At 44.9% G+C, this 25928-nt stretch overlaps 1 protein-coding gene across 3 annotated transcripts in view; it reads right to left on the bottom strand.

Moving 5' to 3' along the window:
• nf1a (neurofibromin 1a) overlaps positions 1-25928 on the bottom strand; it is a 165778-nt gene that overhangs the window by 132183 nt on the left and 7667 nt on the right. For all 3 annotated transcript variants that reach the window (XM_088380782.1, XM_088380781.1, XM_088380783.1), the window contains exons 4-15: positions 23783-23973; positions 21604-21710; positions 21439-21506; positions 15390-15465; positions 5060-5217; positions 4802-4975; positions 3419-3547; positions 3231-3305; positions 3015-3140; positions 2481-2618; positions 2265-2378; positions 161-240 (exon numbers count right to left, since the gene is read on the bottom strand). In XM_088380782.1, coding sequence (XP_088236908.1) covers positions 161-240; positions 2265-2378; positions 2481-2618; positions 3015-3140; positions 3231-3305; positions 3419-3547; positions 4802-4975; positions 5060-5217; positions 15390-15465; positions 21439-21506; positions 21604-21710; positions 23783-23973 — 1436 coding nt within the window. The remainder of the gene's footprint in view (positions 1-160; positions 241-2264; positions 2379-2480; positions 2619-3014; positions 3141-3230; positions 3306-3418; positions 3548-4801; positions 4976-5059; positions 5218-15389; positions 15466-21438; positions 21507-21603; positions 21711-23782; positions 23974-25928) is intronic.

Below are 25928 nucleotides of genomic sequence, written 5' to 3'. Positions count from 1 at the left end.
TATCATGGGACGGGTCAGCTCCAGCACAAAACCCTTAAAAATGCCAAAAATGTGTCATGAGGGGCCACGTGACATCAAGTTCTGTGCACACGTGTGAATCTAAAAGAATCCAAATTGGGCTTAATATCCTGCACTGTGTATGAATGTAGCCATAGAGTACCTGATATCCCAGAAAGTCTCTATAGGAGCATCAGGATTCCACTGTTCAATGGAGTCTGGCTGGTGCAGTACTAAAAGAGCCTAGACAGACAACAGGAGGTGATAAGAAAAGCCAGAACAAAGGACAAAACCAGAATGAGAAAGGAAATGTTTACCAAGACAACTGCAAAATTATTGTAGAAGAACTGTATTTTCCGTACCATAATGCGCAGACTCAATTCCAGGCGAAAGCCACACAAAAAACTTGACAGATTTGCACAGTAGATAGTATTTGTATATCAATGGCGGCGGAGGTACATACTCTACGTGTTACGTACAGTCCTCTGATTGTTTTTTTTCTACGTAAAAAGTAATTTGCTCTGATTGGTTTATCGGGTCTACTACTTATTACGCCTGTATATTACAGAAGCCACACAAAACAGCTTTACAGATTTTGGAATTCAGTCGACACACAAGGCGCACCTTATTAAAAGGCGCACCTTTGTTACGGGAGAAAATTAAAGGCTTTCAAGCGCCTTATGGTGCGGAAAATACGGTAATCAAAATAACTTTCTTTAATAAGGATCCGAAACATGTTGCTAGGGTTTGAAAAAGAAAGAATACCGGCCAAGGAAATTTACATGTTGCAGCAGCATGACAGAACAAGTTAGAAAAGGAGCACATTAAGAAATCTTAGTGCCTCTTAAATTGCACAATGGGTAGTAGGCATGTCCTGATACAACTTATTTTCACTTCTGATACGTTACTGATATTACGGCCTACAGTTAAATCAGATTCTGATATCAGCACGAATGATATACGCTTTATTTTTTCGTATAAAGTGTTCGATTGTGTTATACTATTCAAATAAAGGAAAATTTGAGACAGAAAACTAATTTACTTCAAATATTTTTTTGGTTACATAAATTCAACCTTAAAATGAATATAAAAACTTGAATATAATAACTAGCAAATAAATTAAAGCAGAGCTATAGTTTTTGTACTAGTACTGACACACCAAACTTTATTTCTTGGTTTGTACCACCACTTAAATTAGAAATTTTATGTAAATTTGTGTAAATTATTTTGGAAAATTGTCAGGAGCATTATAGCAAGACTGCGTGCAGGAACGTTTTACTATAAATTTATATTCATGCCCAAATTGGGTGCACCACAGAGCCCTGACATGTTTCTCGTTAGCTCCTTCACTTACGTGGTTGTTTTGATCAAGTGGGCGCTTAATAGATCCAGACGCCGCTGGATATAAGAGCAGGAAGATCTGGAATGAATTGCTTGTTTATGAGTGATAATATCCAAGATTTTGGATTTAAATCAATATAATCTGATCATGTTTTGGGAGGGGGGTCCTGATATCAGGCCATTACTCAATATCAATATTGAATCAAGACACCCCTAATGGATATTGTTAATTAGGAATGTAACGTTTTAGCTATGGTTAAGGTTCAATTCATGCCTCACTTTGATGAATCATTGTTCTGATTAAATTTTCCATTGAAATTAAAAATTAAATGTAAACATTATTATACAGTAAGAAATAACGTAATCTTAAAATATAATTGTGGCCACAAGACTATGTCACATTTTTGAAGTAGGATGAGAAGACTATACCATGCAGCTTTACTTATATGCGCTTTACTACCCATTGTCCATCCGTCCATCCGTCCGACCATCCACCCACCCACCTATCTTCCGTTGTCCCACGGGGGCCACGGACGTGCTGGGGCCGATCCCACTAGTCATCGGGCAGTAGGCGGGGGACACCCTGAACTCGTGGCCAGCCAATCGCAGGCCGCACAGAGACGAACCATTCGCACACGCACTAACACCTACGGGCAATTTGGAGTGCTCAATCGGAATACCATGCATGTTTTTGGGATGTGGGAGGACACCGGAGTACCCGGACAAAACCCATGTAGCCACAGGAAGAACATGCAAACTCCACACAGGGAGGGCCAGAGGTGGAATTGAACCCACAACTCTGAACTGTGTTTTATTTATTTAAGAAGAAAAGGTAAAAGTTGCAGCGTCCCTACAAACAATTGTAGCAGTCTTAGAATTAGAACATGTCCCATTTAAAAAATTAAAAAATAAATTCAGCCTCAAACCTCCATGGCTTCTTGTGAGAGTTGGGTCGTGTTGGTGAGAGGCACTAGGTGCACCAGTCCAATGATGAGCTCAGCTGTGCTGCTCTGCATCTCTGGAGGTTGCTTCACAGGGTTCTACAAGATAACAATGTGAGGGAAAAAAAAGAGTCATGTTCAGATACAAAGGGCTTGGAACATACCTGAATAAATACAAATAAGACAAAATTAATCCCTTACGTGCAACATGAGCTTGGGGTCAGCATGGATTAGTTTGACCAGAGAAAGCAGGAGGCACTTGTAACTTCTCGTATCTAGTTCTGTGGTTTTCTCTTTGAACTTAAGGCTAGTTGTCACCTTCCCCTTGAAAGTCAAACTCTGTGAGAGATACCAATAAAAGTAAGGTCAAGATTCAACAACATAATGCATCAACAACAATGACAAACTCAGTCATGACAACAGTCATGCTTAACCTTTCGAAAATTTTTTTAGAAACTTACTTCCGCGGATTAGGCTCTAATGGCCTCAATAGAGGGAGGTGGGTTTTCCGCACGTTATGAAAAACATACTTTGAAATTACTGTCACCCAAATATTTGGGGTTTTGGAGTGTCAGCCCACCCCACTGTGAAATTAGAGAACGCAGTATCTGTTTAATTTGGAGCTCACGTTATATTCCTCAACTGGAGCGATCATTATTCCAGAAACAAATTGTATGAGAGAAAACAAAATACATCCTTAATTATTTTAGTTTCCATAAGTATTTGTACACTCACTGGTGTCATGCGTAGAGGAGCATGGGTGCTTTGGGCAACCCGGTTGAGGGTATCTGAGAACATAAAACGAAGCTCTCCGGAGTAGCAGTACACAGCATCAATCTTGGGCCACCAGTCCAAATGAGACTGCAGGAAGGTGCACACAATGTGAAGTAAATAAAAGTGAAGAACTACATAAAAAAAAAATACAGGTCTAACGGCCTTCAGAATACTTACATTGGTAATTATTCTGTGCAATGAGTTGACCAGGACAAAATGGAAGGTAGAAGGAGAAGATGAAGCCAAACAGACCTTGAAATACCAAAGTATGGTCATCAGAACATTGAATTAATGGGCCAAAACTATGTAAAATGACAAGTTAAATGTAGTTAAGTTTGCAGTATTGTTTGTACTATTAAACTAACCTTAAAGTGCTGGTTATTGTGAGGATTAATGCGAAAACAGGAGACAAAGCAGTCCATCATGAGCTCAATGTCAGCATTCTGGGTGCCTGCCCCCCTCCAAAAGGGTTTTGCTGGGTTGAATAGCAAAGCCTTGAGACAAGAACGGAAGTGGAAGAGGTAAGATGATATAACACTTATGTAATTACATTCTTTCAACAGCACAGAATTAGAAAATGTGACCAGAGCCTGCTCAATTTCAATCATGATTAAGACTTTGGCTCCAGACGATCTCAAAATTCCTATTTAACAGGCAGTGTGGTACCTGAACGCGTTCAATGAACAAAAATTCATGATCTCGTTCATTTTTTGGACGAACGTGAACTGAACGTCGCACATTTCTGCTCCGCGGATGTTTTTGTGAACGGGCTCATTTTGGGGCCAGTTCACTTTCGTTCAAGGATGCCAGGTTTTGTTTATCTTCCTGTGAGAACATTCAGGAATTTGGCGTTGAACCACAAATTACTCTTAAAGAGATTGTTTCTCTTGTTTTAGGAATTTATTTGGGTTTTGCACCTTTACCTTTGCACTTTTATGTCTCAAATTCTAAACAGTTTCTGGTTCTTTGGGCAAGCAAGAAATAATACATTCACAAAAAATAAAGAGTTAGTTAAAGCAAATATATATTTGTTTAGCACATTGAATACATAATTTGTATATGCTTCGTTTCCAACCTTCCAACATACAGCAGAATGTTTGTGTTTGCACATTCCGCACCACAGTTATGTTCTTGTTTCAATTCATTAAAGAGCAAGCAATTTTCTCTTGTAATTAAGATTGTACGGTGCTGGTAATTGGATACCAGTGTGAATCGAATGGCTGAAAACAATGAGAAAATGCTAGAAGGTAACAGCTCGAAGCAACCTTTTTGATTGGGAAAGAAAATATCTATAAACATTTTGATTTTTGGAACCATAAACCTAGGTAGTTATTAAAATTTCAATCAGGAACTATGAATTTAACAAGTTAATTTTAAAATTTGTGAATTGAACTTTGAACTAGTTTGTGGAGAAAATGAACTTTCCCAACACTGTTAACAGGAGTATTTTTTAAGCATGTTCAATAAATGCGGTTCCAATTTCAAAAACATAGGCATGCAAATAATTGTGATTGCAATATTGAACAAAATAATTGTGATTACGATTTTTATCCATAATCGAGCAGCCCAACTAGAGTGGCATTAGTACAAAAATATCTTTGGATGATAAATTATTGTATTTTCATCATTTGTATTGAGCAAATTTACAAAGGGACTGAATTTAACTTCAAATTGCAATCAAATATGCACTCATCCCACTCTCAACAAACACACAAGAGAAGCGAGAAAACTTATGGAAATATTCAGACCTTGAGATCCATGACTATGGACTGGACAAGAAGAAAAATAGTTGAGTGATCTTCCCAGTTAATGTAAGTTGACGCTTTACACAGTTTAACACAGGCAATAGCAGAGCTTTCCATCAGCTGCTTGCTTCCACCTTGACCGGCTAAAGCTTTCCGTAAACTGTCCAAAAAAAGTTTCTGAGGGCACAACAGGAAAGGTACGAGAGTTAGTTATTAGTGAATAAAAGAAAAAAAAAAATTGTGTTAACCTCTCCCTCTTACCTTGTTGGCCTTGCTATCTTCTACAGTGTCTTTGGAGATTGTGTGCGTGATCTCTGGGCAGAGGATCAAGAGAATGATCTGAAGTGGCCACACTGCAGCCTTCCTTTTAGCGCTCTCTGCAAAGCTATCCACCAGGTCAAACAGCTTCTCAGCAGCTTCTGTAGAAAAAATGGAAGCACACACAATGACCACCATAATCACAGTTTAAAAAAAAAAAAAAAAATTTACCCATTATATGCTTTGCCACCCAGGACTACTCTGGCCGTGAAAGCATGCACATCACTCGAAAGAAACGAAAGAGATTGCACTTGGGCTATATTAACACTGCACAGTGTGATGCCCAATTAGAAAGCCCATCTTTTTATGAACTAATTCATTTTATATAAACAAATGTCACTTCTAATGTAAACAGAGTGCACCGCTGAAATGGCACGTGTGCGCACAAAACATGACGTCATGTAGCAAGCACAGTGTTTACGGAAGGGTTTACGTCAGGGGTGTCAAACGTACGGCCCGCGGGCCGGAACCGGCCCGCCAGTGGGTTCAGTCTGGCCCGCGGGATAAATCTGCATTATTGAAGACGAATAAACTTAATTTTCTTTAAAATTTGCAGTTCCTATATTGTCCGCTAGGGCGCTGTGTTTTAGTCAGTTCTATCACTTTACCTGCGTTTTCTGTTGACCCTGGCACCCTCTTCAGTGAAATGTCTTTGTCAAAAAAGAGAAAAGTGGACAGAGTGTCGGATTTTTCAAGAAAAATGGACCTCTTCCTATATGTTCACGGAGGTGAATGGGAAACCCGTGTGCCTGGTGTGCATGCAGCAAGTTTCGGTGCTTAAGGAATACAATATTCGGCGCCACTATGAAACTCAGCATGGAGAAAAATACAACAGCTTGCACGGAGAACTGAGAAAATGAAAATGAAATGCTGGTGGGTCTGAGGAAACAGCAATCTGTTTTCACCCGGAGCCGAGAGGTCAGTGATGCTGCGGTGAAAGCCAGCTACATAATTGCTAGCCAGATAGCATTAGCGTCAAAGCCGTACTGTGACGGGGAGTTCGTCAAAAACTGTATACTGAAGGCTGCCGAAATTGTGTGTCCTGAGAAGCGACAAGCTTTTGCCAATATTATCTTGACGAGAAATACCGTGGCAGACAGGATTTCGGAACTATCGGCAGACTTGGACAGCCAACTGAAACGCAAAGGGGAGTCATTTCTGGCATTTTCCATTGCAATTGATGAGAGTACTGATATTATGGACGTCGCTCAACTGGCCATATTCATTCGTGGAGTTGACAAGACTTTGACTGTCACAGAAGAGTTTCTCGAGTTGGTGCCTATGACCAACACCACAACAGCTGAGGACATTTTCCGCTCCGTTGTTGGAGCGCTGGACAGAGTCGGGGCGGACTGGCCCCACGGCGTAAGCCTGGCTACTGATGGTGCGCCGTCAATGATTGGGAAAAAGCCAGGTGTTGTGACAAAGAGAGAAAGTACAAGCCGCAAATGGAATAGGTGATTTTTGGACATTTCATTGCATTTTGCATCAGGAGGCATTATGTTGCAAGTCGCTAAAAATGGATCACGTCATGGAGGTGGTTGTCCGAACTGTTAATTTCATCCGAGCCAGAGGTCTCAATCATCGTCAGTTTGACAGCTTTCTCAGTGACTGTAACATTACCCATGGTCTGCCATACCACACTGAAGTAAGATGGTTAAGCAGAGGTGCTGTGCTGAAGCGCTTCTTTGATCTACGTGGGGAAATCGGACAATTCATGGAGAAAAAAACCTGTTAAGGAATTACAGTGCCCACTTTGGCTGCAGGACCTTGCATTTATGGTTGATATTACAGAGCACTTGAATAATCTGAACAAAATGTTGCAAGGACGCAAAAAAATTGTAACACAGTATTATGACAGCATACGTGCATTCAAGTTAAAGCTCGCGTTATGGAAGACGCAGATGGCAAGCGGTGACCCTGCTCATTTTCCCTGTCTCAGAGATGTGTGCGCAGCAAGCATTAATCCTGAAGTGACACAGTACAAAGACAAGATTTCAGGGTTGCTGAGGGAGTTTGAGAAGCGATTTCAGGTCTTGAGACCATTCACAGTCAGAGCTTCTGATGTGCCCGTTGAAATGCAACTTGAAATCATTGATTTGCAGTGTGATGTAGAATTGAAGGACAAATTTGCTTCTGTGGGCTTGGACACATTTTACAAGTATCTCCTACCAGGCTATCCTAAATTGACAGCCCTGGCTGCAAAAATGTTGTCCATTTTTGGGACTACCTACCTTTGTGAGTAGGTCTTCTCAGTAATGAACATTAATAAATAAATAAATAAATAAATAAACATTAATAAAACAAAGCTTCGCTCAAAGCTCACACATAAGCACTTAAATAAGATTCTGAAACTGGCTGCTTCTCAGGACATGATGCCTTATATTGATGCACTTGTGCAGGCTAAAAGATGCCAAGTTTCAGGGGCAAATACTGAGCAAGACTAAATCCCATGGAATGCTGCTTTCAACATTGCACTATAAAAATAAACAGCTCTGAATATTTGCTGTTGTAATAGCTGGGAAAGTCAGTGCTAGTCAGTTTTCTTGTCAGTTTTCTTTGCATTATTTCTTATGCATGCCATATATGTTATGTGAGTTTTGCACTTGAATGAATGTTAAAGTGAGTAAAAGTGTTGTTGAAATTGCACATTTCCTAAAAACTCTTAGGTTGTTCATAATATATTTAGTAAAAGGGACAATTCATTTCACATAAAGATTTTTATAATTTACGTATTCTTCTTTGCACTAATACAAAGAAAAAAAATTGACTTATTGTTAGTTCTATGTAATTTTGGAATGAGTTTACTGGTCTGGCCCCCTTGAGATCCGATTAAGTTGTATGACCAAAATGAGTTTGACACCCCTGGTTTACGTGGAGGGGCTCATCTAATTTCTTTATTTGCAAATTTGTAGTTCATTGTTCCACAGTCCTCTGTTTACATGCTAGATATCTCCATGGGAAATTCCAAGGAGCATAAGATGAGATTCAAGGAGCATAAGAGGGTATTAGCAGGAGAAGTGAGAGCTATTTACACCTCATTTATGACATTTCCCAGAGATCATATGACAACTATAAAGTGTTACAGAATATTATGCAAATTATGTAGTATTTCTCAGATTTTACCAATAGTGCAAATAGAAAATTTAGCATGATTTTAAAGTCAACTGTCAAAGAATACATTTTAAGGATTACTTTTAACCAAACCTACCAATGTTAACAGTATCATGTTAACCAATTATCCACGACAAACGAAGGATTACTGTACATATCTAATATTTCACTGACCCAGCAAAAGGCACAATGAAGAAAATGCTCATCCTTGATTCAATTTTATCATTCGACTATCTTTACATTACACAACTATTTATACAGGTGCAGTAATCCCTCGTTTATCGCAAATAATTGGTTCCAAGACCACCCGCGATAGGTGAAAATCCGCGAAGTAATGTCACCCTCTCATTTTTGACATATACGTACATTTTTTGTGTATCAATAAGTGTAAACGAAATCATATAAGTGCATATGTTATCATTAGAAAATTAAAGAATAGTTTCAAACATGTAAATAAAATAATAGTACAAATAACATACAGAAAATAATGTACAAATAACATAAATTTGATACGTGTGTGTGTGCGTGCGTGCGTGCGTGCGTGCGTGCGTGCGTGCGTGCGTGCGTGCGTGCGTGCGTGCGTGCGTGCGTGCGTGCGTGCGTGCGTGTAACATGTGTCCCAACGGGATCACCACCTTATCGTGGTGGGGCACTTTGCGTGACTCCATGACCCCTAGAGCTACGTATGTCAGCTGGAGTCTCGTACTCCTGGTAGGGTTACCCAGGCCGAACTGGTCAAAGGGTAGAGTCCAGACAAAGAGTGATCCCAAAGACCTCAATGGTGGAGCAGGCAGAAGTTGATAGCAGTGAGAAGCACCACAATGGCTGTAAAAGCGGACGAAGGCTAAGAGAGCACACCCTGACAGAAAAGCAAGCTGATGGCGGCACGCTTTGAGGCGGTTTCCAAAAACCTGGATTCCGGCAGCTTCCTGCAGTTGTAAGAAGATGCCGGTCATCTAGGGTCTCCCTTGCCACTGGAACCATCTCTTTACAATCAAGGCAGACTCCTGTGCGTCTGAGCAACCCTACCTAGGGTCCGCACTGTTCACCCCAATTGGGGAAAGGCCTAGAAAAGGTGGCCTAAAGATTGCCCACTCAGCCCAGTACCCAGACAGGAAACCGCACCTGTCGGGACATTCCATTATGTGATAGAAAACCAAAATCAATACCATTTAGAATTGCAGCATGGAATATAAGGACACTCCTGGATGCCAGTCCGGACAGACCACAGTGCAGAACAGCACTCGTTGCCAGCGAGCTAAAGCGATACAATGTGGATGTGGCAGTACTCAGTGAGACCCGACTCCTCGAGGAAGGCTCACTCAATGAAGTAAGATGGGGTTATACATTCTTTTGGAAAGGATACCCCATGGGCGGACCACATCTCTGCCAATCCTGATCCCTCAACAGTGTGGAAAGCCCTGCAGAGCATCACGGGCTTCAAGAAACGAACCCCCCGTCCCGTGGAGAGCCCAAGGCTCGCTAACCAGCTAAACAGGTTCTACTGCAGGTTTGATCGGTCCTCCCACACAACGGGACCTCCTGCAGCACAATCCACATACTCACCTCCCCCCACAACTGCTCTGTCCACACCTCCATCACCGTGGTCACCAACTCTCTCTCTTGCAGAGGCCGCGCCCGCACTCCAGATTCGCGAGGAGGAAGTGCGCCAGAGACAAAAGATCAGGAAGGCACCGGGCCCAGACGGCGTGTCACCTTCCTGCTTGAAAGTCTGCGCTGAGCAGCTGGCGCCCACCTTTGCACGGATCTTCAACCGTTCCCTGGAGCTGTGTGAGGTGCCCTCGTGCTTCAAGAGCTCCACCATCGTTCCAGTGGCCAAGAAGCCCGCCATTATAGGTCTGAATGACTATAGACCTGTTGCACTGACATCTGTGGTCATGAAATCTTTCGAGAGGTTAGTGCTGAACCACCTGAAGGATGTCACGGGCCCCCTGCTGGACCCCCTCCAGTTTGCCTACCGGGCAAACAGGTCGGTGGATGATGCGGTCAACATGGGACTGCACTACATCCTGCAACACCTGGACACCTCAGGAAAGTACGCCAGGATCCTGTTTGTGGACTTCAGCTTGGCGTTCAACACCATCGCTCCTGACATCCTCCAACAGAAGCTCATCCAGCTCGCGGTGCCTGCCTCCACCTGTCAGTGGATCACCAGCTTCTTGACCAACAGGAGACAGCGTGTGAGGCTGGCGAGCATCACATCTGACACCCTGACCACCAACACTGGAGCCCCTCAGGGGTGCGTCCTCTCCCCACTGCTCTTTCTCCCTCTACACCAACGCAAGTGACTCTTCCGTGAAGCTCCTGAAGTATGCAGACGACACCACTCTCATCGGACTGATCCAGAACGGTGATGAGACTGCGTACAGACAGGAGGTGGAGCGGCTGGTCCACTGGTGCAGCCAAAACCACCTGGACCTGAACCCACTCAAGACCGTGGAGATGACAGTGGACTTCAGGCGAGGCCCTTCACCACTTTCAACCCTCACTATCCGCAGTAATACGATTCTCTCATCAGACACCTTCAAGTTCCTGGGAACCACAATCTCTCGGGACCTGAAATGGACCGGCCACATAGACGCTGTCCGGAAGAACGCCCAGCAGAGGCTGTACTTCCTGAGACAGCTCAAGAAGTTCAACCGGCCGCGGGAGCTGCTGTAGACCTTCTACACTGCCATCATCCAGTCTGTCCTCTGCACCTCCATCACTGTCTGGTTTGGATCGGCCTCCAAACAAGACAAGCACAGGCTGCAACGGACAATAAGGACTGCAGAAAAGATAATTGGAATCAACCTCCCATCTATCCAAGACTTGTACCTGTCCAGGACCAGGAAACGTGCAAGTAACATCTCAACAGACCCTTCGCACCCAGGTTGCAGCCTGTTTGAACTACTCACCTCCGGACGCCGTTATAGAGCTCTGTACACTAAAACCAGCAGACACAGAGACAGCTTCTTCCCCCAGGCTGTCGCTCTGATGAACTCACACCACTCTTACAGTCTCAGAGTCATTACTGTGCAATAACATCCCGCTTTCCACACCTTTTTTGTCTACACTGTTTGTACTATGTGTCCTCTCTGCATCCATTGCAGCCTGGTCATCCTAGAAGAGGGACCCTCCCATCTGTGGTCTCTTCTCAAGGTTTCTCATTTCCCCTAGCTGGAGTTTTGAGTTTTTCCTTGCCCTCTTGGGAGTTTAAGATCAGTTTAAGATCAGGGGGTGTTTGAGAATATCTTTCGTTCTTCACATGTCCTGAGTGTTGTTGTTAGTCACCTAAATGTTGAACAGAGGCTGTGATTTACCGAAGTCAAATTCCTTGTTTGGCACGCTCAAACATGGCGAATAAAAAACTCTTGAATCTTGAATCTTGAATCATCGTGGAGCTCGTTTTGCAATCAAGAACAACCTCTTGCTCAAGCTCACAGAATCACCAGTGGGTGTCAGTGAAAGGCTCATGACTCTTCGCATCCTTCTTGCAAAATGCTGACATGTCATTTTGATAAGTGCCTATGCACCAACTCTGCCATCCAATGATGAAGAGAAGGACCGCTTCTACCAGGCACTAGATGACATCCTCAGTCACATCCCGAGGAATGACAAAATCATACTGCTTGGTGATTTCAATGCAAGAATCGGAAAGAACTCGCAGAACTGGAATGGTGTGATCGGCGCCCACGGCATTGGAAAAGTCAACTCCAATGGCATGAGACTTCTTAGTCTCTGTGCAGAACACGACCTTACCATCACAAACACCATCTTCCAACAAAGAGCAAATATAAGCCATCCTGGATACATCCCAGCTCCAAACACTGGCACTTGATCGATTACGCGATCGTAAGGAGGGCTGACCTCAAAGACGTGCTTGTTACAAGAGCTATGCAGGGGGGGCAGACTGCTGGACCGACCACCGCATGATTCTGACAAAGGTCAGACTGCATGTCCGGCCCCTAGTATGTCATGGTGGCCCAAAGAGGAAAGCACTCAACTGTGCCAGACTCTCCAGCAGCAACACTTGTGACAACTTCCGTCGCTCCCTAGTTGAGAAGCTAGCAGACATTGAGCCACTGATCATCTCAGAGTCTGGGATGGATGAGAAGTGGACCTTGCTAGCCAGCACCCTGTTTGACACTGCAGCCCAAGCCATTAGTTTCAAAACCAAGAAACACCAGGACTGGTTTGACCAGAATGCTGGAGAGATATCCACCCTCCTGGACAAAATTCACAAGGCACACAGAGCCACCCTGAACAACCCACAAGCCCAAATTACATAAAAAGCAATGGCAAGCCTTTCGTTCTGAGGCCCAAACTACTCTGAGAAAAATGCTAAATGAGTGGTGTATCTCGAAGGCTAATGAAATCCAGTCTCACACCGATAGAAACGATATGCAGTCTCTATGATGCAGTGAAAACTATCTACGGCCCCAGAAACTGCTCCCTGGCACCTGTTAGATCTGCTGATGGAACATCTCTAATCAAGGATCAGGCTATGATAGCGGAGCGGTGGGCTGAGCATTTTAACACCGTGCTGAAGCAGGCCACCCCAGCGGACCCAACTGTCTTTCCAGAGCTCCCTGAAGATCCTCGCTTGCCAGATCTCGACCTCCCCCCACACTTCAAATAAGTCCTGCATGCAGTCAAAACCCTGAAAAACAATAAATCCCTCGGACAAGACAGCATGCCGGCTGAACTTCTCAAGGAAGGAGGCTACCTCTGTATACGGACACTGCATCTCTACATTTCAGAGGTGTGGAGATGGGAATGTGTCCCGCAACAGTGGAAACATGCCAACATTGCGACCATCTACTACAAGAACAAGGGAGACAAATCCACCTGCTCCAAAAGTAGTGGTATCTCTCTGTTGGCCATTGCTGGAAAGGTCCTTGCCAAGGTCATGCTCCGCAGACTCATCTCGGCAATATCAGAACGGGTCACCCCAGAGTCGCAGTGTGGTTTTCGGGAGGACAGGGGGACAGTTGTTCATTGCCTTTGTCGATCTCTCAAAGGCATTTGACACCGTGAACAGGGACCTACTGTGCCAAGTCCTGAAGGGATTTGGGTGCCCACCCAAGTTTCTCACCATCCTTGAGCAGTTCCATTCTGGGATGATGGCCCGAGTGGCAGTAGGAAGACACAGCTCAGAGCCCTTTGGTGTGACAAATGGAGTGCGGCAAGGTTGTGTGCTGGCTCCAGTTCTCTTCAACATCTTCCTCATCTGTGTCACAACACTGGTAAACGCAGGAGGATGGAGGAGCAGGCTGGAGTTACCATAGACTTCAGGCTTGAAGGCAACCTCTAACATCAGGAGGCTACTGGCAACTACCTAGCTGACCTCGGAGACAATCATTGAGCTTCAATACGCCGATGACTGTGCCCTGGTTGCTCACATACCAGAGGCTCTGCAAAACATCCTCTCGGCAGCTGTAACTGCATATACCAGAATGGGGCTGACGATCAACACCCAGAAGACAGAGGTACTCTGTCAGTCCAGTGCTGACCTCTTACAAAACCCAAGAATAACTTTCACAGCAGCAGGGCAAGAGCTCCTCACGGTGCCCACCTTCAAATACCTGGGAAGCATAATGTCTGACACCTGCTCAATGGATGACAAGATCCAAAATCGCCTCAAACAAGCATCAGCATCTTTTGATCGCCTCAGGAGAAGGATTTTGTGAACAGCAACCTCAAACTCCGCACCAAAGTGCTGGTCTACAGAGCAGTATGCATCACTGCACCACTGTATGGATGTGAGGCATGGACTATTTACAGCCGCCATCTGAGAAGTCTGGAGACCTTTCATGTGAGATGCATCCAGAAGATCCTTGGCATCACATGGAAGGACAAAGTGCCACACACAGAATTGCTGAACAGGGCAAGCAGCCGTAGCGTGGAGTCCATCATGACCCAACGTCAACTCAGCTGGATGGGGCACGTCATCCAAATGCCCAGCCATTGACTCCCACGTAGAATCCTCTATGGTCAGTTACACCTGGGCCGACGCAGTGCTGGTGGGCAGAAGAAGCGGTTCAAAGATCAAACGAAGACCACGCTGAAGAGATGCCAGATCAACCCCTCTTCACTGGAGGAACTCGCTTCCTGCCGAGACCTCTGGCGCTCCCATTCCTCACAGGGAGTGGATCATACAGAGGAACAGCGCACACAATATCGTGCAGCAAAGCGTGTAAAGTGGCATGCTCGCCAAGCCACCCCTGCTCCCCCCAGCACCTCCTTCACATGCCCAGTCTGTAACCGCATCTGTGGATCCAGGATCAGACTATTCAAACATCAGCAGACTCACAAATAAAAGGTCATCATCGAACCGATGGACAACCATAAGCAAGTAAGCGTGTAACATACGTAGATGTAACTAAAGTGTACATACTGTAAATGTTTTTAGAACTCTAATTATTATAACAACTTTTCTTTTACAACAAGGTACAAGTGTACATACTATAAATACGTTTTTAGAACTCATTATTATAACAATGTTTTTATTACAACGCACAAGTGTACATACTGTAAATATGTTTTTAAAACTCATCACTTTATGCCATAACTCCTCAATTCTTATTTTTATTTTTTTCAATTGTCTTTTTGAAAACTCCGCGATTGTATGGGCACTCCTGGCCTTCTGCTGGCGTGCGGGCAACTTTCGTGCCATAATTCCTCAATTGGGAATTTTTTTTTTTGTTTGTTTTTAAATCCGCGATTGTGTGAACACTCCCTGTCTTCTGCTGGGGTGCGAGCAACTTTCGTGCCATAATTCCTCAATTTTGAATTTTTGTTTGACTTTTTTTCTTTGAAAAATTCCCAGTGTACTAAGGCTACGATAAATGAACCGCGAAGTAGCGAGGGATCACTGTTTATACAATGGACCCCCACTTGCTCACGGTTCACCACCTGCTTTGATTCGCATAATTGGGGATTTTTTCTCCCTTATTTTTTTTAATTGTCTTTGTTCTGGGCCACCAGTTTTCATGGAAAAGATTTTTATTGAATGTTTACAAAGCATTTTTTTAAAAGATTTTGGATAGTTATTTAAAAATGCCTAATTTTTCATTTAATTTAATGAGTTGTATATTTAATGGGGGTCAATTGTAAAGGTGAAAATGTAAATATCGGTCAAAAGTTGTTATAGGACCTGCCATATCTGCTTGAGGTCGTTGGTAGAGCATGGTGAATTCATCTGGATAATTTTCCACCCAGTTCCAAAATGCCTGTCAAGACAAAACAGAGTTCAAAGAGACTCTGACATATGATGAACAAGCTTCCAGTTGCTGTTGACACTCTCCTGACGGCAAAAATTAAACTAACCCCATCTGAACGTTTATGTGTAATATGAATACAGTGGTACCTCTACTACTGCATCTACTTACGAACCAATTTTCGACCGTCTCCTTTGCTCTGACATTCTCTGTTCGTCTCGGCGCGTCAGCAGTGTAAAAACAAGACTATTGATAAAAAATTAAAAAAACTCAAAACTTTGAATCATTAAGGAGCATGGCGTATCGTCAGGCTCGCTATTGAGTACGGCCAGCGTGGTGCCAAAGTAGGTATCCCCGTGAAAATCCCCTGCTGCAGGAGAGCGCACGCATTAAGTGAAAGGCGGAAGCAATTGCCATGGGGCAGACAGTATCAGCTTGTTTTCAATAAAAACATGAAGAAAACACTTTTAAGTTTGTCTATTTCCATCTTTAGAACCTAGGTTCCTTTTCTTTCTTTTTTTTTTTATTAAGTTCTCACTTGTGTTGTGCGCGAGGTGCGTTCAATGACCAATGATATGAATGAATGTTCAATGATACAGTCGGAAAACTCATAAATTGCACCCAAAAAAAAATGACGAGCACGTGAGCACATTGCAAGTAATAGTACTTGGAAGCATACAAAAATTTATTAGTGTGACTTTTTGTGTGTCTTCTCGGGAGTTTTTTTTTTTAGCAAGTGAAGACAATTAGAACAGGTTCCCCCCTCCCTAGGCAAAGTTAGGAGGTCAAGAATAAAATTATTTTTAGTTATAAAGGTTTGAAAAAGTAAAAATAAACCTGTTGTTTAGGTTTTCTGTGCAAAAATTGTGACTTTTGGGATAGTCCGGTGTGCATTATTTGCTTTTACACTGATTCCTATAGAAAGCGTTGCATATACTTACAAACGTTTCTACTTACCCTCTAAGCTGCGCAGCTGCGTAATTGCGCACTGGTCGCGCAGTCTCTGCGCAAAAGAAACTCCATGCCGCGCACAAAAAAAAATTCAGCATAAAATGTTAAACGTAATCTAATCTAATTAAGTGGACGGAGGCTTTTCTTCCTGTGCCTTTTTGTAGAGTAAATCAGTAATTGACAGGTGTCCAGCCAATGATATGGTTCACTTATGCTACATAAGCAAGCATAGGTTTGACAGCGCCTGAACATGTGTCCTGCCCATCCGTGCCGCGCAGGTTAGCTAGACAACGACAGTGCAGCGGAGTCAAGCGATGCAAATGCTAAATTAGCTAATCACGGCGAAACGAATGAGCGGCGACACATCCACTCGCCATGCGAAAATAAATAAGAGACGCGGCAGTTCTTTTAAGATTGAATAGCTGCCGGAGTACAACAGGAAACCGTGAAACTGGATGGGATTTTCTCTTTTTCGAATGAGAAAGGTCTCCTGCAAAACAGGCAGTGAAGCCAAAGTGGCGGACAAGTTTACGGAGGGAAAAATATGGAAGGAATGGAAGTTGGACTACCTCAAGAGTCACATTCAGCAGAAATGTCATTTGAAAGCTGTTGGAATTCTATGCCCCTTCATGAGTAGTCACCTTACCGTGGTGGAGGGGTTTGCGTGTCCCAATGATCCAAAGAGTCATGTTGTCTGGGGCTTTATGACCCTGGTAGGGTCACACATGGCAAAAGGGTCCTTGGTGAGGGGCCAGACAAAGCACGGCTCAAAAAGCCCCTTATGAAGAAAAACATATATGGACTTAGATTTCCCTCGCCCGGACGCGGGTCACCGGGGCCCCCCTCTGGAGCCAGGCCTGGAGGTGGGCCACCAGACGCTCGCCTTCGAGCGTCTGGTGGCCGGGCATTTCCCCATGGGGCCGGGCCGGGCACAGCCCGAAAAGGAAACGTGGGTCCCCCTTTCCATGGGCTCACCACCTGTGGGAGGGGCCAAAGGGGTCGGGTGCATTGTGAGCTGGGCGCGGCCAAAGGCAGGGACCTTGGCGGTCCGATCCCCGGCTGCAGAAGCTGGCTCTTAGGACATGGAATGTAACCTCTCTGGCTGGAAAGGAGCCTGAACTGGTGTGTGAGGCAGAAAAGTTCTAGATTTAGTCGGACTTGCCTCCACACACAGTTTGGGTTCCGGTACTAGCCCTCTTGAGAGGGGCTGGACTCTCTTCCACTCTGGAGTTGCCCACGGTGAGAGGCGTCGAGCAGGTGTGGGTATTCTTATTGCCCCCCGGATGGGCGCCTGCACATTGGGGTTCACCCCGGTGAACGACAGGGTAGCCTCCCTCCACCTTCGGGTGGGGGGACGGGTTCTGACTGTTGTTTGTGTCTATGCACCGAACGGCAGCTCAGAGTACCCACCCTTCTTGGAGTCCGTGGAGGAAGTGCTGGAGAGCGCTCCTTCTGGGGACTCCATCGTTCTACTGGGTGACTTCAATGCTCACGTGAGCAATGAGAGTGAGACCTAGAAGGGTGTGATTGGGAGGAACGCCCCCCCCCCGATCTGAACCCGAGCGGTGTTCTATAATTGGACTTCTGTGCTCGACACGGATTTTCTATAATGAACACCATGTTAAAACATAAGAGTGTCCATGTGTGCGCTTGGCACCAGGACACCCTAGGCCGCAGTTCGATGATCGACTTTGTAGTCGTGTCATCGGATTTGCGGCCGCATGTTTTGGACACTCGGGCGAAGAGAGGGGCGGAGCTGTCAACTGATCACCACCTGCTGATGGGTTGGCTCCGATGGTGGGGCCGGTCCGACCTGGCAGACCCAAACGCTCTGTGAGGGTCTGCTGGGAACATCTGGCAGAATCCCCTGTCAGGAAGAGCTTAAACTCCCACTTCGGGCGGAGCTTTTCCAACGTCCCGGGGGAGGCGGGGGACATTGAGTATGAGTGGACCCTGTTCCGCGCCTCCATTGTATAGGCGGCCGACCGGAGCTGTGGCCGTAAGGTCATTGATGCCTGTTGTGGCGGCAATCCCCGAACCCGCTGGTGGACACCGGCAGTAAGGGATGTCGTCAAGCTGAAAAAGGAGTCCTATCGGGCCGTTTTGGCCTACGGGACTCCGGAGGCAGCTGACAGATACTGGATGGCCAAGCGAAACGCGGCTTCAGCAGTTGCTGAGGCAAAAACCCGGGCGTGGGAGGAGTTTGGTAAGGCCAAGGAGAATGACTTCCGGACGGCTTCGAGGAAATTCTGGTCCACCATCCGGCGTCTCAGGAGGGGGAAGCAGTGCAACGTCAAGACTGTTTACAGTGGGGATGGCGTGCTGCTGACCTCGACTCGGGACATCGTGAGTCGGTGGGGAGAACACTTCGAAGACCTCCTCAATTCCACCTACATGCCTTCCATTGAGGAAGCAGGGCCTGGAGACTCTGAGGCGGATTCTCCAATCTCTGGGGTCGAAGTCACTGAGGTAGTTAAAAATCTCCTCGGTGGCAAGGCCCCGGAGCTGGATGAGATCCGCCCGGAGTTCTTAAAGGCTCTGGATGTTGTGGGGCTGTCATGGCTGACACACCTCTACAACATTGCGTGGACATCGGGGACAGTGCCTCTGGATTGGCAGACTGGGGTGGTGGTTCCCCTCTTTAAGAAGGGGGACCGGAGGGTGTGTTCCAATTACAGGGGAATCACACTCCTCAGCCTACCAGGTAAGGTCTATTTAGGGGTGCTGGAGAGGAGGGTCCGTCGGGAGGTCAAACCTCGGATTCAGGAGGAGCAGTGTGGCTTTCGTCCTGGCCGTGGAACAGTGGACCAGCTCTACACCCTCGGCAGCATCCTCGAGGGTGCATGGGAGTTCACCCAACCAGTCCACATGTGTTTGTGGACTTGGAGAAGGCGTTCGACCGTGTCCCTCGGGAGGTTCTGTGGAGGGTGCTTCGGGAGTACAGGGTGCCGAGCCAACTGATAAGGGCGGTTCGGTCCCTGTATCACCGATGCTAGAGTCTGGTCCGCATTTCGAGGCAGTAAGTCGGATTCATTCCCAGTGAGGGTTGGACTACGCCAAGGCTGCCCTTTGTCACCGATTCTGTTCATAATTTTTATGGACAGAATTTCTAGGCCCAGCCGAGGCATTGAGAGGGTCCGGTTTGGGGACCTCAGCACCGCGTCTCTGCTTTTTGCAGATGACGTGGTGCTGTTGGCTTCTTCAGGCCGTGATCTCCTTCTCTCACTGGAACGGTTCGCAGCCGAGTGTGAAGCGGTCGGGATGAGGGTCAGCACCTCCAAATCCGAGTCCATGGTCCTCGGTCGGAAAAGGGTGGAATGCCCTCTCTGGATCGGGGATGAGATCCTGCCCCAAATGGAGGAGTTCAAGTATCTTGGAGTCCTGTTCACGAGTGAGGGGAGGATGGAGCGTGAGATCGACGGATCGGTGCAGCGTCGACAATAATGCGGACCCTGTACCAGTCCGTCGTGGTGAAGAGAGAGCTGAGCCAAAAGGCGAAGCTCTCAATTTACCAGTCGATTTACACTGCTACCCTCATCTATGGTCACGAGCTATGGGTCGTGACCGAAAGAACGAGATCCCAGATACAAGCGGCCGAAATGAGTTTTCTCCGCAGGATGTCCGGGCTCTCCCTTAGAGATAGGGTGAGAAGCTCGGTCATCCGGGAGAGACTCGGAGTAGAGTCGCTACTCCTCCATGTTGAGAGGAGCCAGATGAGGTGGCTCGGGCATCTTATCAAGATGCCTCCTGGACGCCTCCCTGGGGAGGTGTTCCGGGCATGTCCCACCGGTTTGAGACCACGGGGACGACCCAGGACGCGCTCGAGAGACTGTGTCTCTCAGCTGGCCTGGGAATGCCTTGGGATCCCCCGGGATGAGCTGGATGAAGTGGCTGGGGAGAGGGAAGTCTGGGAGACCCTCCTAAAGCTGCTGCCCCCGCGACCCGACCCCGGATAAGTGGAAGAAGATGGATGGATGGATGGAATTGTATTAAGACTCAAGGTGGGACAGGGGATCGGTACAGAGCGCAAAAGACCGACAGAAAAGGAACGAGCTGACACACAAAACAAAATCCAACCCCGAGCAAGTTAAAGTTTTCATCGACAATATTTTATTTATTTATTTATTTATTTTTACTTGTCTGTCTGTTTATTTATTTATCTATTTATTTATTTATTCAATTTGGTGTTGCGCACAGTGGTCCACAGTGTGCACAGGGAGCTTGTGTGTTTGAACAGACACTTGGAAAATTAGAGGGAACACTGCTTAACGAACACGGAACCAATTAAATTCGTAAGTAGAGGTACCACTGAGTGTCCATAAAAGAGGAAAAATAAAATGATATTTTTAAATTGTGGACACTGAATTGTCACAAAGCTTGACATCAGCATAAGGTGCTCACATTACACATTTCAGCTCACTTCAGAAGCCCCAATTTCAGCCAGCATCAATTCTTCTACTAAGCATGTGCGTTTTCTTTGGGGGTTTTTGCAACCATTTTCATTTGTAAAAGTACAGGAATCCCACATTTTTGAGATGTCCAAAGTCCAGTTTTTCTAGACTTTGGGGTTTTAGGTTAAAAAAAAAGTCATGACATTTGAGAAAACAATTGTGTATAATTCTGATTCTTTGTAGAGCCATTGGTCAGAGAATTTATGTCTGCCCATAAAGAGTCATGTCAATGGTCATACATGATTGGATTTTTAAATGTCTGGTTGAGTACTCGACAGCAGCACAATTATTAGAAATGTGGAGAGCGGTTGCCGCTGCCAAATCCATTAATCCCTGATAATTGTTCATTTCGATGCTTATACCATGGTCACTTCCCAACAGATATTTATGAAACTAGCACAGTTCTTAGCACAGTAGTACTTTATGTATGCTTCAAGGTCAAATGTGTATTGATTTAATGTATTAAAATTGAAATGCAATATGTTCACATTGGTACAAAACTCCTAGGCACTTCTATTACTTAAACAAAATGAAGCAGTTACACCTACAGAATAGCTCAATAGAAAAAAAAGGAAGAACCTACCTTTTCTAAACTGTTGATGACTGCTAGTTGTGCAGGCTTTTTAAGGGTTTTAAACTTTAGAACGGTTTCTACAAGAAAGTGTTCACATTGGAAAATCAACAAACTTGACACACCCAAGAGACCTATCGCGCAAATCTTTACTCTCTAAACCTTAAAAAGTATAACCTTGTAGCAGCCTCTTGAGCTTGGAGCAGTCCACATTAATGTACTGCATCAGCTCTATGTCATGAACATCTACATTGTCCTCCAAGCACACCGTCAACTCCTGTAGCCTGGGGAAACATGCACACACATTCACACACACAAAGGGTGATTCAAAATAGGAGCATCTGAGCACAAACTGTCTCTTTCATGAATGGCACAACATTTCAGAAGAAAGTCAAAACATGTACTAGTGTTTATCTACAATTCTGATCTTGATTCAAGGTCATTTGTTTCATTCTTAAATCAAGGATATCGTTAGTAAAGACTATAAATTCTTAGAGGATTTCCTCCAGTGGAGTAATCCTTGACTGTCGGCAATTATTATTATTATTATTATTATTATTGATAACTTTCTTTTCATTTGGGAAATTAAGAACTTTAAAAAGATAAAAAGAACTTTCAGATGACTAAAAGTTACACTACAAATGTGTATGATTTGTACGTTGCACTGTTATTCCCATGATCTTTGCAAATCATAAGGCATTATGACTTAAGTTAAGAAAACGTGTTTTTGTTTTCTTGTCTATTTGGATCATAAGCATAAATCTCTAGCAGTTTTGATAATTATATTTCCTTCTAAGAGATAATAAAAGAAAATGACCTAGGGAGGATGCGTATTTTACGCTATGTTATAGTTTTACATTTAAAATTCAAACATTATGTCTACCTGTTTTTCTAACAACCATCTATTATTAATGTTATCCCTGGAAATATTTGCTGATCATGTGGGCCCAGTACTGCCCGTTCAATCAAGGTATTGCGAAGCTGCTGCCGAGCATTTGAAGTGTTTGGATGTTGTGGCAAAATGTGATACTAAATTGAAGGTTCACAATTCAAAATACGGACAGGACCGTATACTGCAAAAACCCTAAAATTATCACTCAACAAAACTGCTGTGGGCAGTATAAAAAAATGAACCCTGACATATCACTGTAAAGCAGTGGTCCCCCACCACCGGGCCGCGGACTGGTACCGTGGGTCACTTGGTACCGGGCCGCCAAGCCGCACAGAAAAGAAATCTATATATGTATACATTTATTATTGACGATCAATTAATTCAGGTCAAGATGCTCATCCTGGTCACGTGTGATGTTTCCCCAGTCGAGCCCGCAAAGCTAGCAAAAATGAGTAAGAATTTATTTTGAAAAATATAAAAAAAATTGGCGATTCTCTCCCATTTATATCCATCAATGCATCTGTGTCTCTTGACACAGGTTAATTCAGGTCAAGACGCTCGTCCCGCGAAGCTAGCAAAAATGAGCAAGAAACAGAGATGTTTGGAAAAGGGAAAAAAAAAACGCAATGAGGAGACGGAAGAAGAAGAGGCTACGACTTCTAAGAAAAGGAAAGCTGCATTTAAAAGAAAATTTCAGGAGTCCTACTTAAAATATGGATTTATTGCCACAGGTGACTCTGACTTGCCAAGCTCACTGACAATATGTAGCGACAGGCTAGCTAACGAGGCAATAAAGTCTTCAAAACTGCTTCGGCACATGGAGACCGAGAATCCTGCATTAAAAGACAAACCTTTGGAATTTTTTCAAAGAAAAAAACGCGAACAAGAAGGACTGTCTCCAACTACGCCTAGATGGGACCGGCTCATTTCTGAGAAACAAGCTGAGTTCTCCCACTAATTCAACGTAATGGTGAGTTTTATTTTTATGTGGTTTATATTTGTTTTTAGGCCAGTCGTATCATTTTATTTCATCGTATTTATACATTTATTATAAATGTATTATTCATTAATATAAAGGCCGGTCCGCGAAAATATTTCTAACACGTAACCGGTCCATGGCGCAAAAAAGGTTGGGGACCACTGCTGTAAAGCACAGGTGTCCAATTTTGGTCCTCAAGGGCCACTACCCTGCAGGTTTTAGATGTTTTAGAATGACCAGGATCATTACATTCCTGCAGAGCTTTCTGATGAGCTGATCATGTGAATCATGTGTGTTGGAGGAGGGACAAAATACTAATACATGCCAGTAGCCCTTGAGGGCTTGGACACCTGTGATGTAAAGGGTGAAAAACTCAAGATAAACTCAAGCGACCATGGTCAGCTAAATGCCTTCAATCATCAATTCCTGAACTGTAAAACAAGAAAAAAAAAAATCTGTCAAGTAGAAACAGTGCAGCTGGGTACCTGGTGGAAATTCGACTGAAAACAGCATTAAAATTGTTGCAGCTAAGAGAGAAGAGAACAGCTGAGGCTGAAGCTCGAAGCTCAGCTGCATGCTGATGGCCCTCACGGTACGTGTGGATGAAATGGCAAATCTCTGGCAATAGCTGTTTGACTAGCATGGTCTCATCCAGCCGCAGGGAGTCTTTGGATTGCTGACAAAGGAGAAGGACATGCAAGTTTGAATGTCAAAATTTTTCCCAATAACATGAAAAAACTAAACTTCTAAAACACCTTATTTTAAAATCATAAATCTTTTCATTTTTATTATATTTTATTACCAAGAACACATTTTTACAAAGTTAGTTAGTTAAGTCATGTTTAAACATCAAAGGTTTATAGACTGTTAATTTAAGTTACTTAATGCAGATTCAAAAGAGTAAAATAAATGTGCATGCAACTTGACACCAAATACTGTACAACGAATCAAACAAAATGTTTTAATTGCAACGGCTGCAATATAAAAACAAACTAAAGTGGCTAAAAACAGAAAACTGTTATTTTTATTAGTGCCAGTGAGTCAAAGTCAAATGAACTCTTACCAATTTTAATTGACTATATAACAACGTATGAACAATTCATCTCACACGAAGCCTCTCGGAACACGTCATGTTTGCATATGTTGGTGACTGGCGAAAGGAAATAAGACGTGACAGGGCACTTCAGCTGCAGAGAGGCTGCTTATTTCTCTAAAATCAGCTACGGAGAGGCTAATACTTTTAATAGTCACCTCCCTCCCCCACCGTCTGTTGTCTTCCGGGTTAGAGCAACACTGGCGTCAGATCTGTTGACTGCCGCTTCTGTCCCGGGCCGTGTCCGTTACTTGTTTTTCATTTTCCCGTTTTCAGTGCACCCGTCTTTTCTTTTATTTTTCTCGTGTTGTCCTTTGTCCACCTCGCATCCCCGCAGCTCCGCTCTCACCTACCTGTTTCTTCTCCCTCGGACTACCAGCTACGTTACCCAGCGAGCCAACAGCCAGCTGGCCAAAACCACCACCAGACCCTCCTGCCTCCCGGCTCCGAGCCTGTGGCCGCCTGCTCTGGCCTCTGCGGCAGCTCTGGCCGTCCGGCTCTCTGGACGTCCGGCCGGCATCCTCAGGGGGCGGGCTCCACTCACTGCGGGCTCGCCGACCGTGGCTCGGCTGTGTAACGCCGTGGTGCGTTGGGGCCTGCCATTCGTGCGGGTGCAGTCAAGGTCGACCTGGTCCACTTCTGCTTTCATACGAGGCTGGAATCCTTCGCCGTCGCCACTACATCTGGACTATCTTTTAACCGGCACTTGCCCTCCTGCTCACCCATTCCCTCTTTCTGGACTACCAACCCCCCCGTCGCCCCCACCTCCCGTAATGCCAACCTCAACAACCTCCGCTCCCGCCCCTCCTGCTCCTCCATCCAGCTCCTTCGCACTGCTGACCGATGTCCTGTTATTAACTATACCCTATTGTCCCTGCGCTCCCCCCCCCCCCATTCGTCCCCACCCTTTTTATTCCCTGTAGGCGTCTTTGGGTCATTGAAAAGCGCTATATAAATTAAATTAAATTTTATTATTATTAATATGTTGAAGTAGTCATAAGTAGAGATCCATCCATCCATCCATTTTCTTCCGCTTAACCGGGGTCGGGTCGCGGAGGGAGCAGCTTCAGGAGGGAATCCCAGACTTCCCTCTCCCCAGCCACTTCATCCAGCTCATCCCGTGGGATCCCAAGGCGTTCCCAGGCCAGCTGAGAGACATAGTCTCTCCAGCGCATCCTGGGTCGTCCCCGGGGTCTCCTACCGGTGGGACATGCCTGGAACACCTCCCCAGGGAGGCGTCCAGGAGGCATCCTGATGAGATGCCCGAGCCACCTCATCTAGCTCCTCTCAACGTGGAGGAGTAGCGACGTTGTAGAGATGTCCATGTAAATGTTGGTGCCAATTGATAGCTGTAACTGAAACTTTGTTTGCTGTTCTCCTCGCGAGTAAAAAGGAATACTGGTTGTTCTCCTCTTTGTTTTTAGTGTGTGAATTAATGTCTGATGGTACTTAGACCTGACATAAGCGACAATCTTTACAATGATTTCCAATGGGGAAATTGTGATTTCTTCCTTCCGTGACATCATCAACAAAGACAT

This window comes from Syngnathus floridae, chromosome 7 (assembly GCF_059516105.1).
Source record: "Syngnathus floridae isolate MCC-2025c chromosome 7, RoL_Sflo_1.0, whole genome shotgun sequence".
In the NCBI taxonomy this organism is placed as follows: domain Eukaryota; kingdom Metazoa; phylum Chordata; class Actinopteri; order Syngnathiformes; family Syngnathidae; genus Syngnathus; species Syngnathus floridae.
The sequence above is the reverse complement of the archived record's forward strand: the minus strand, read 5'-3'. Positions and strand labels throughout refer to the sequence as shown.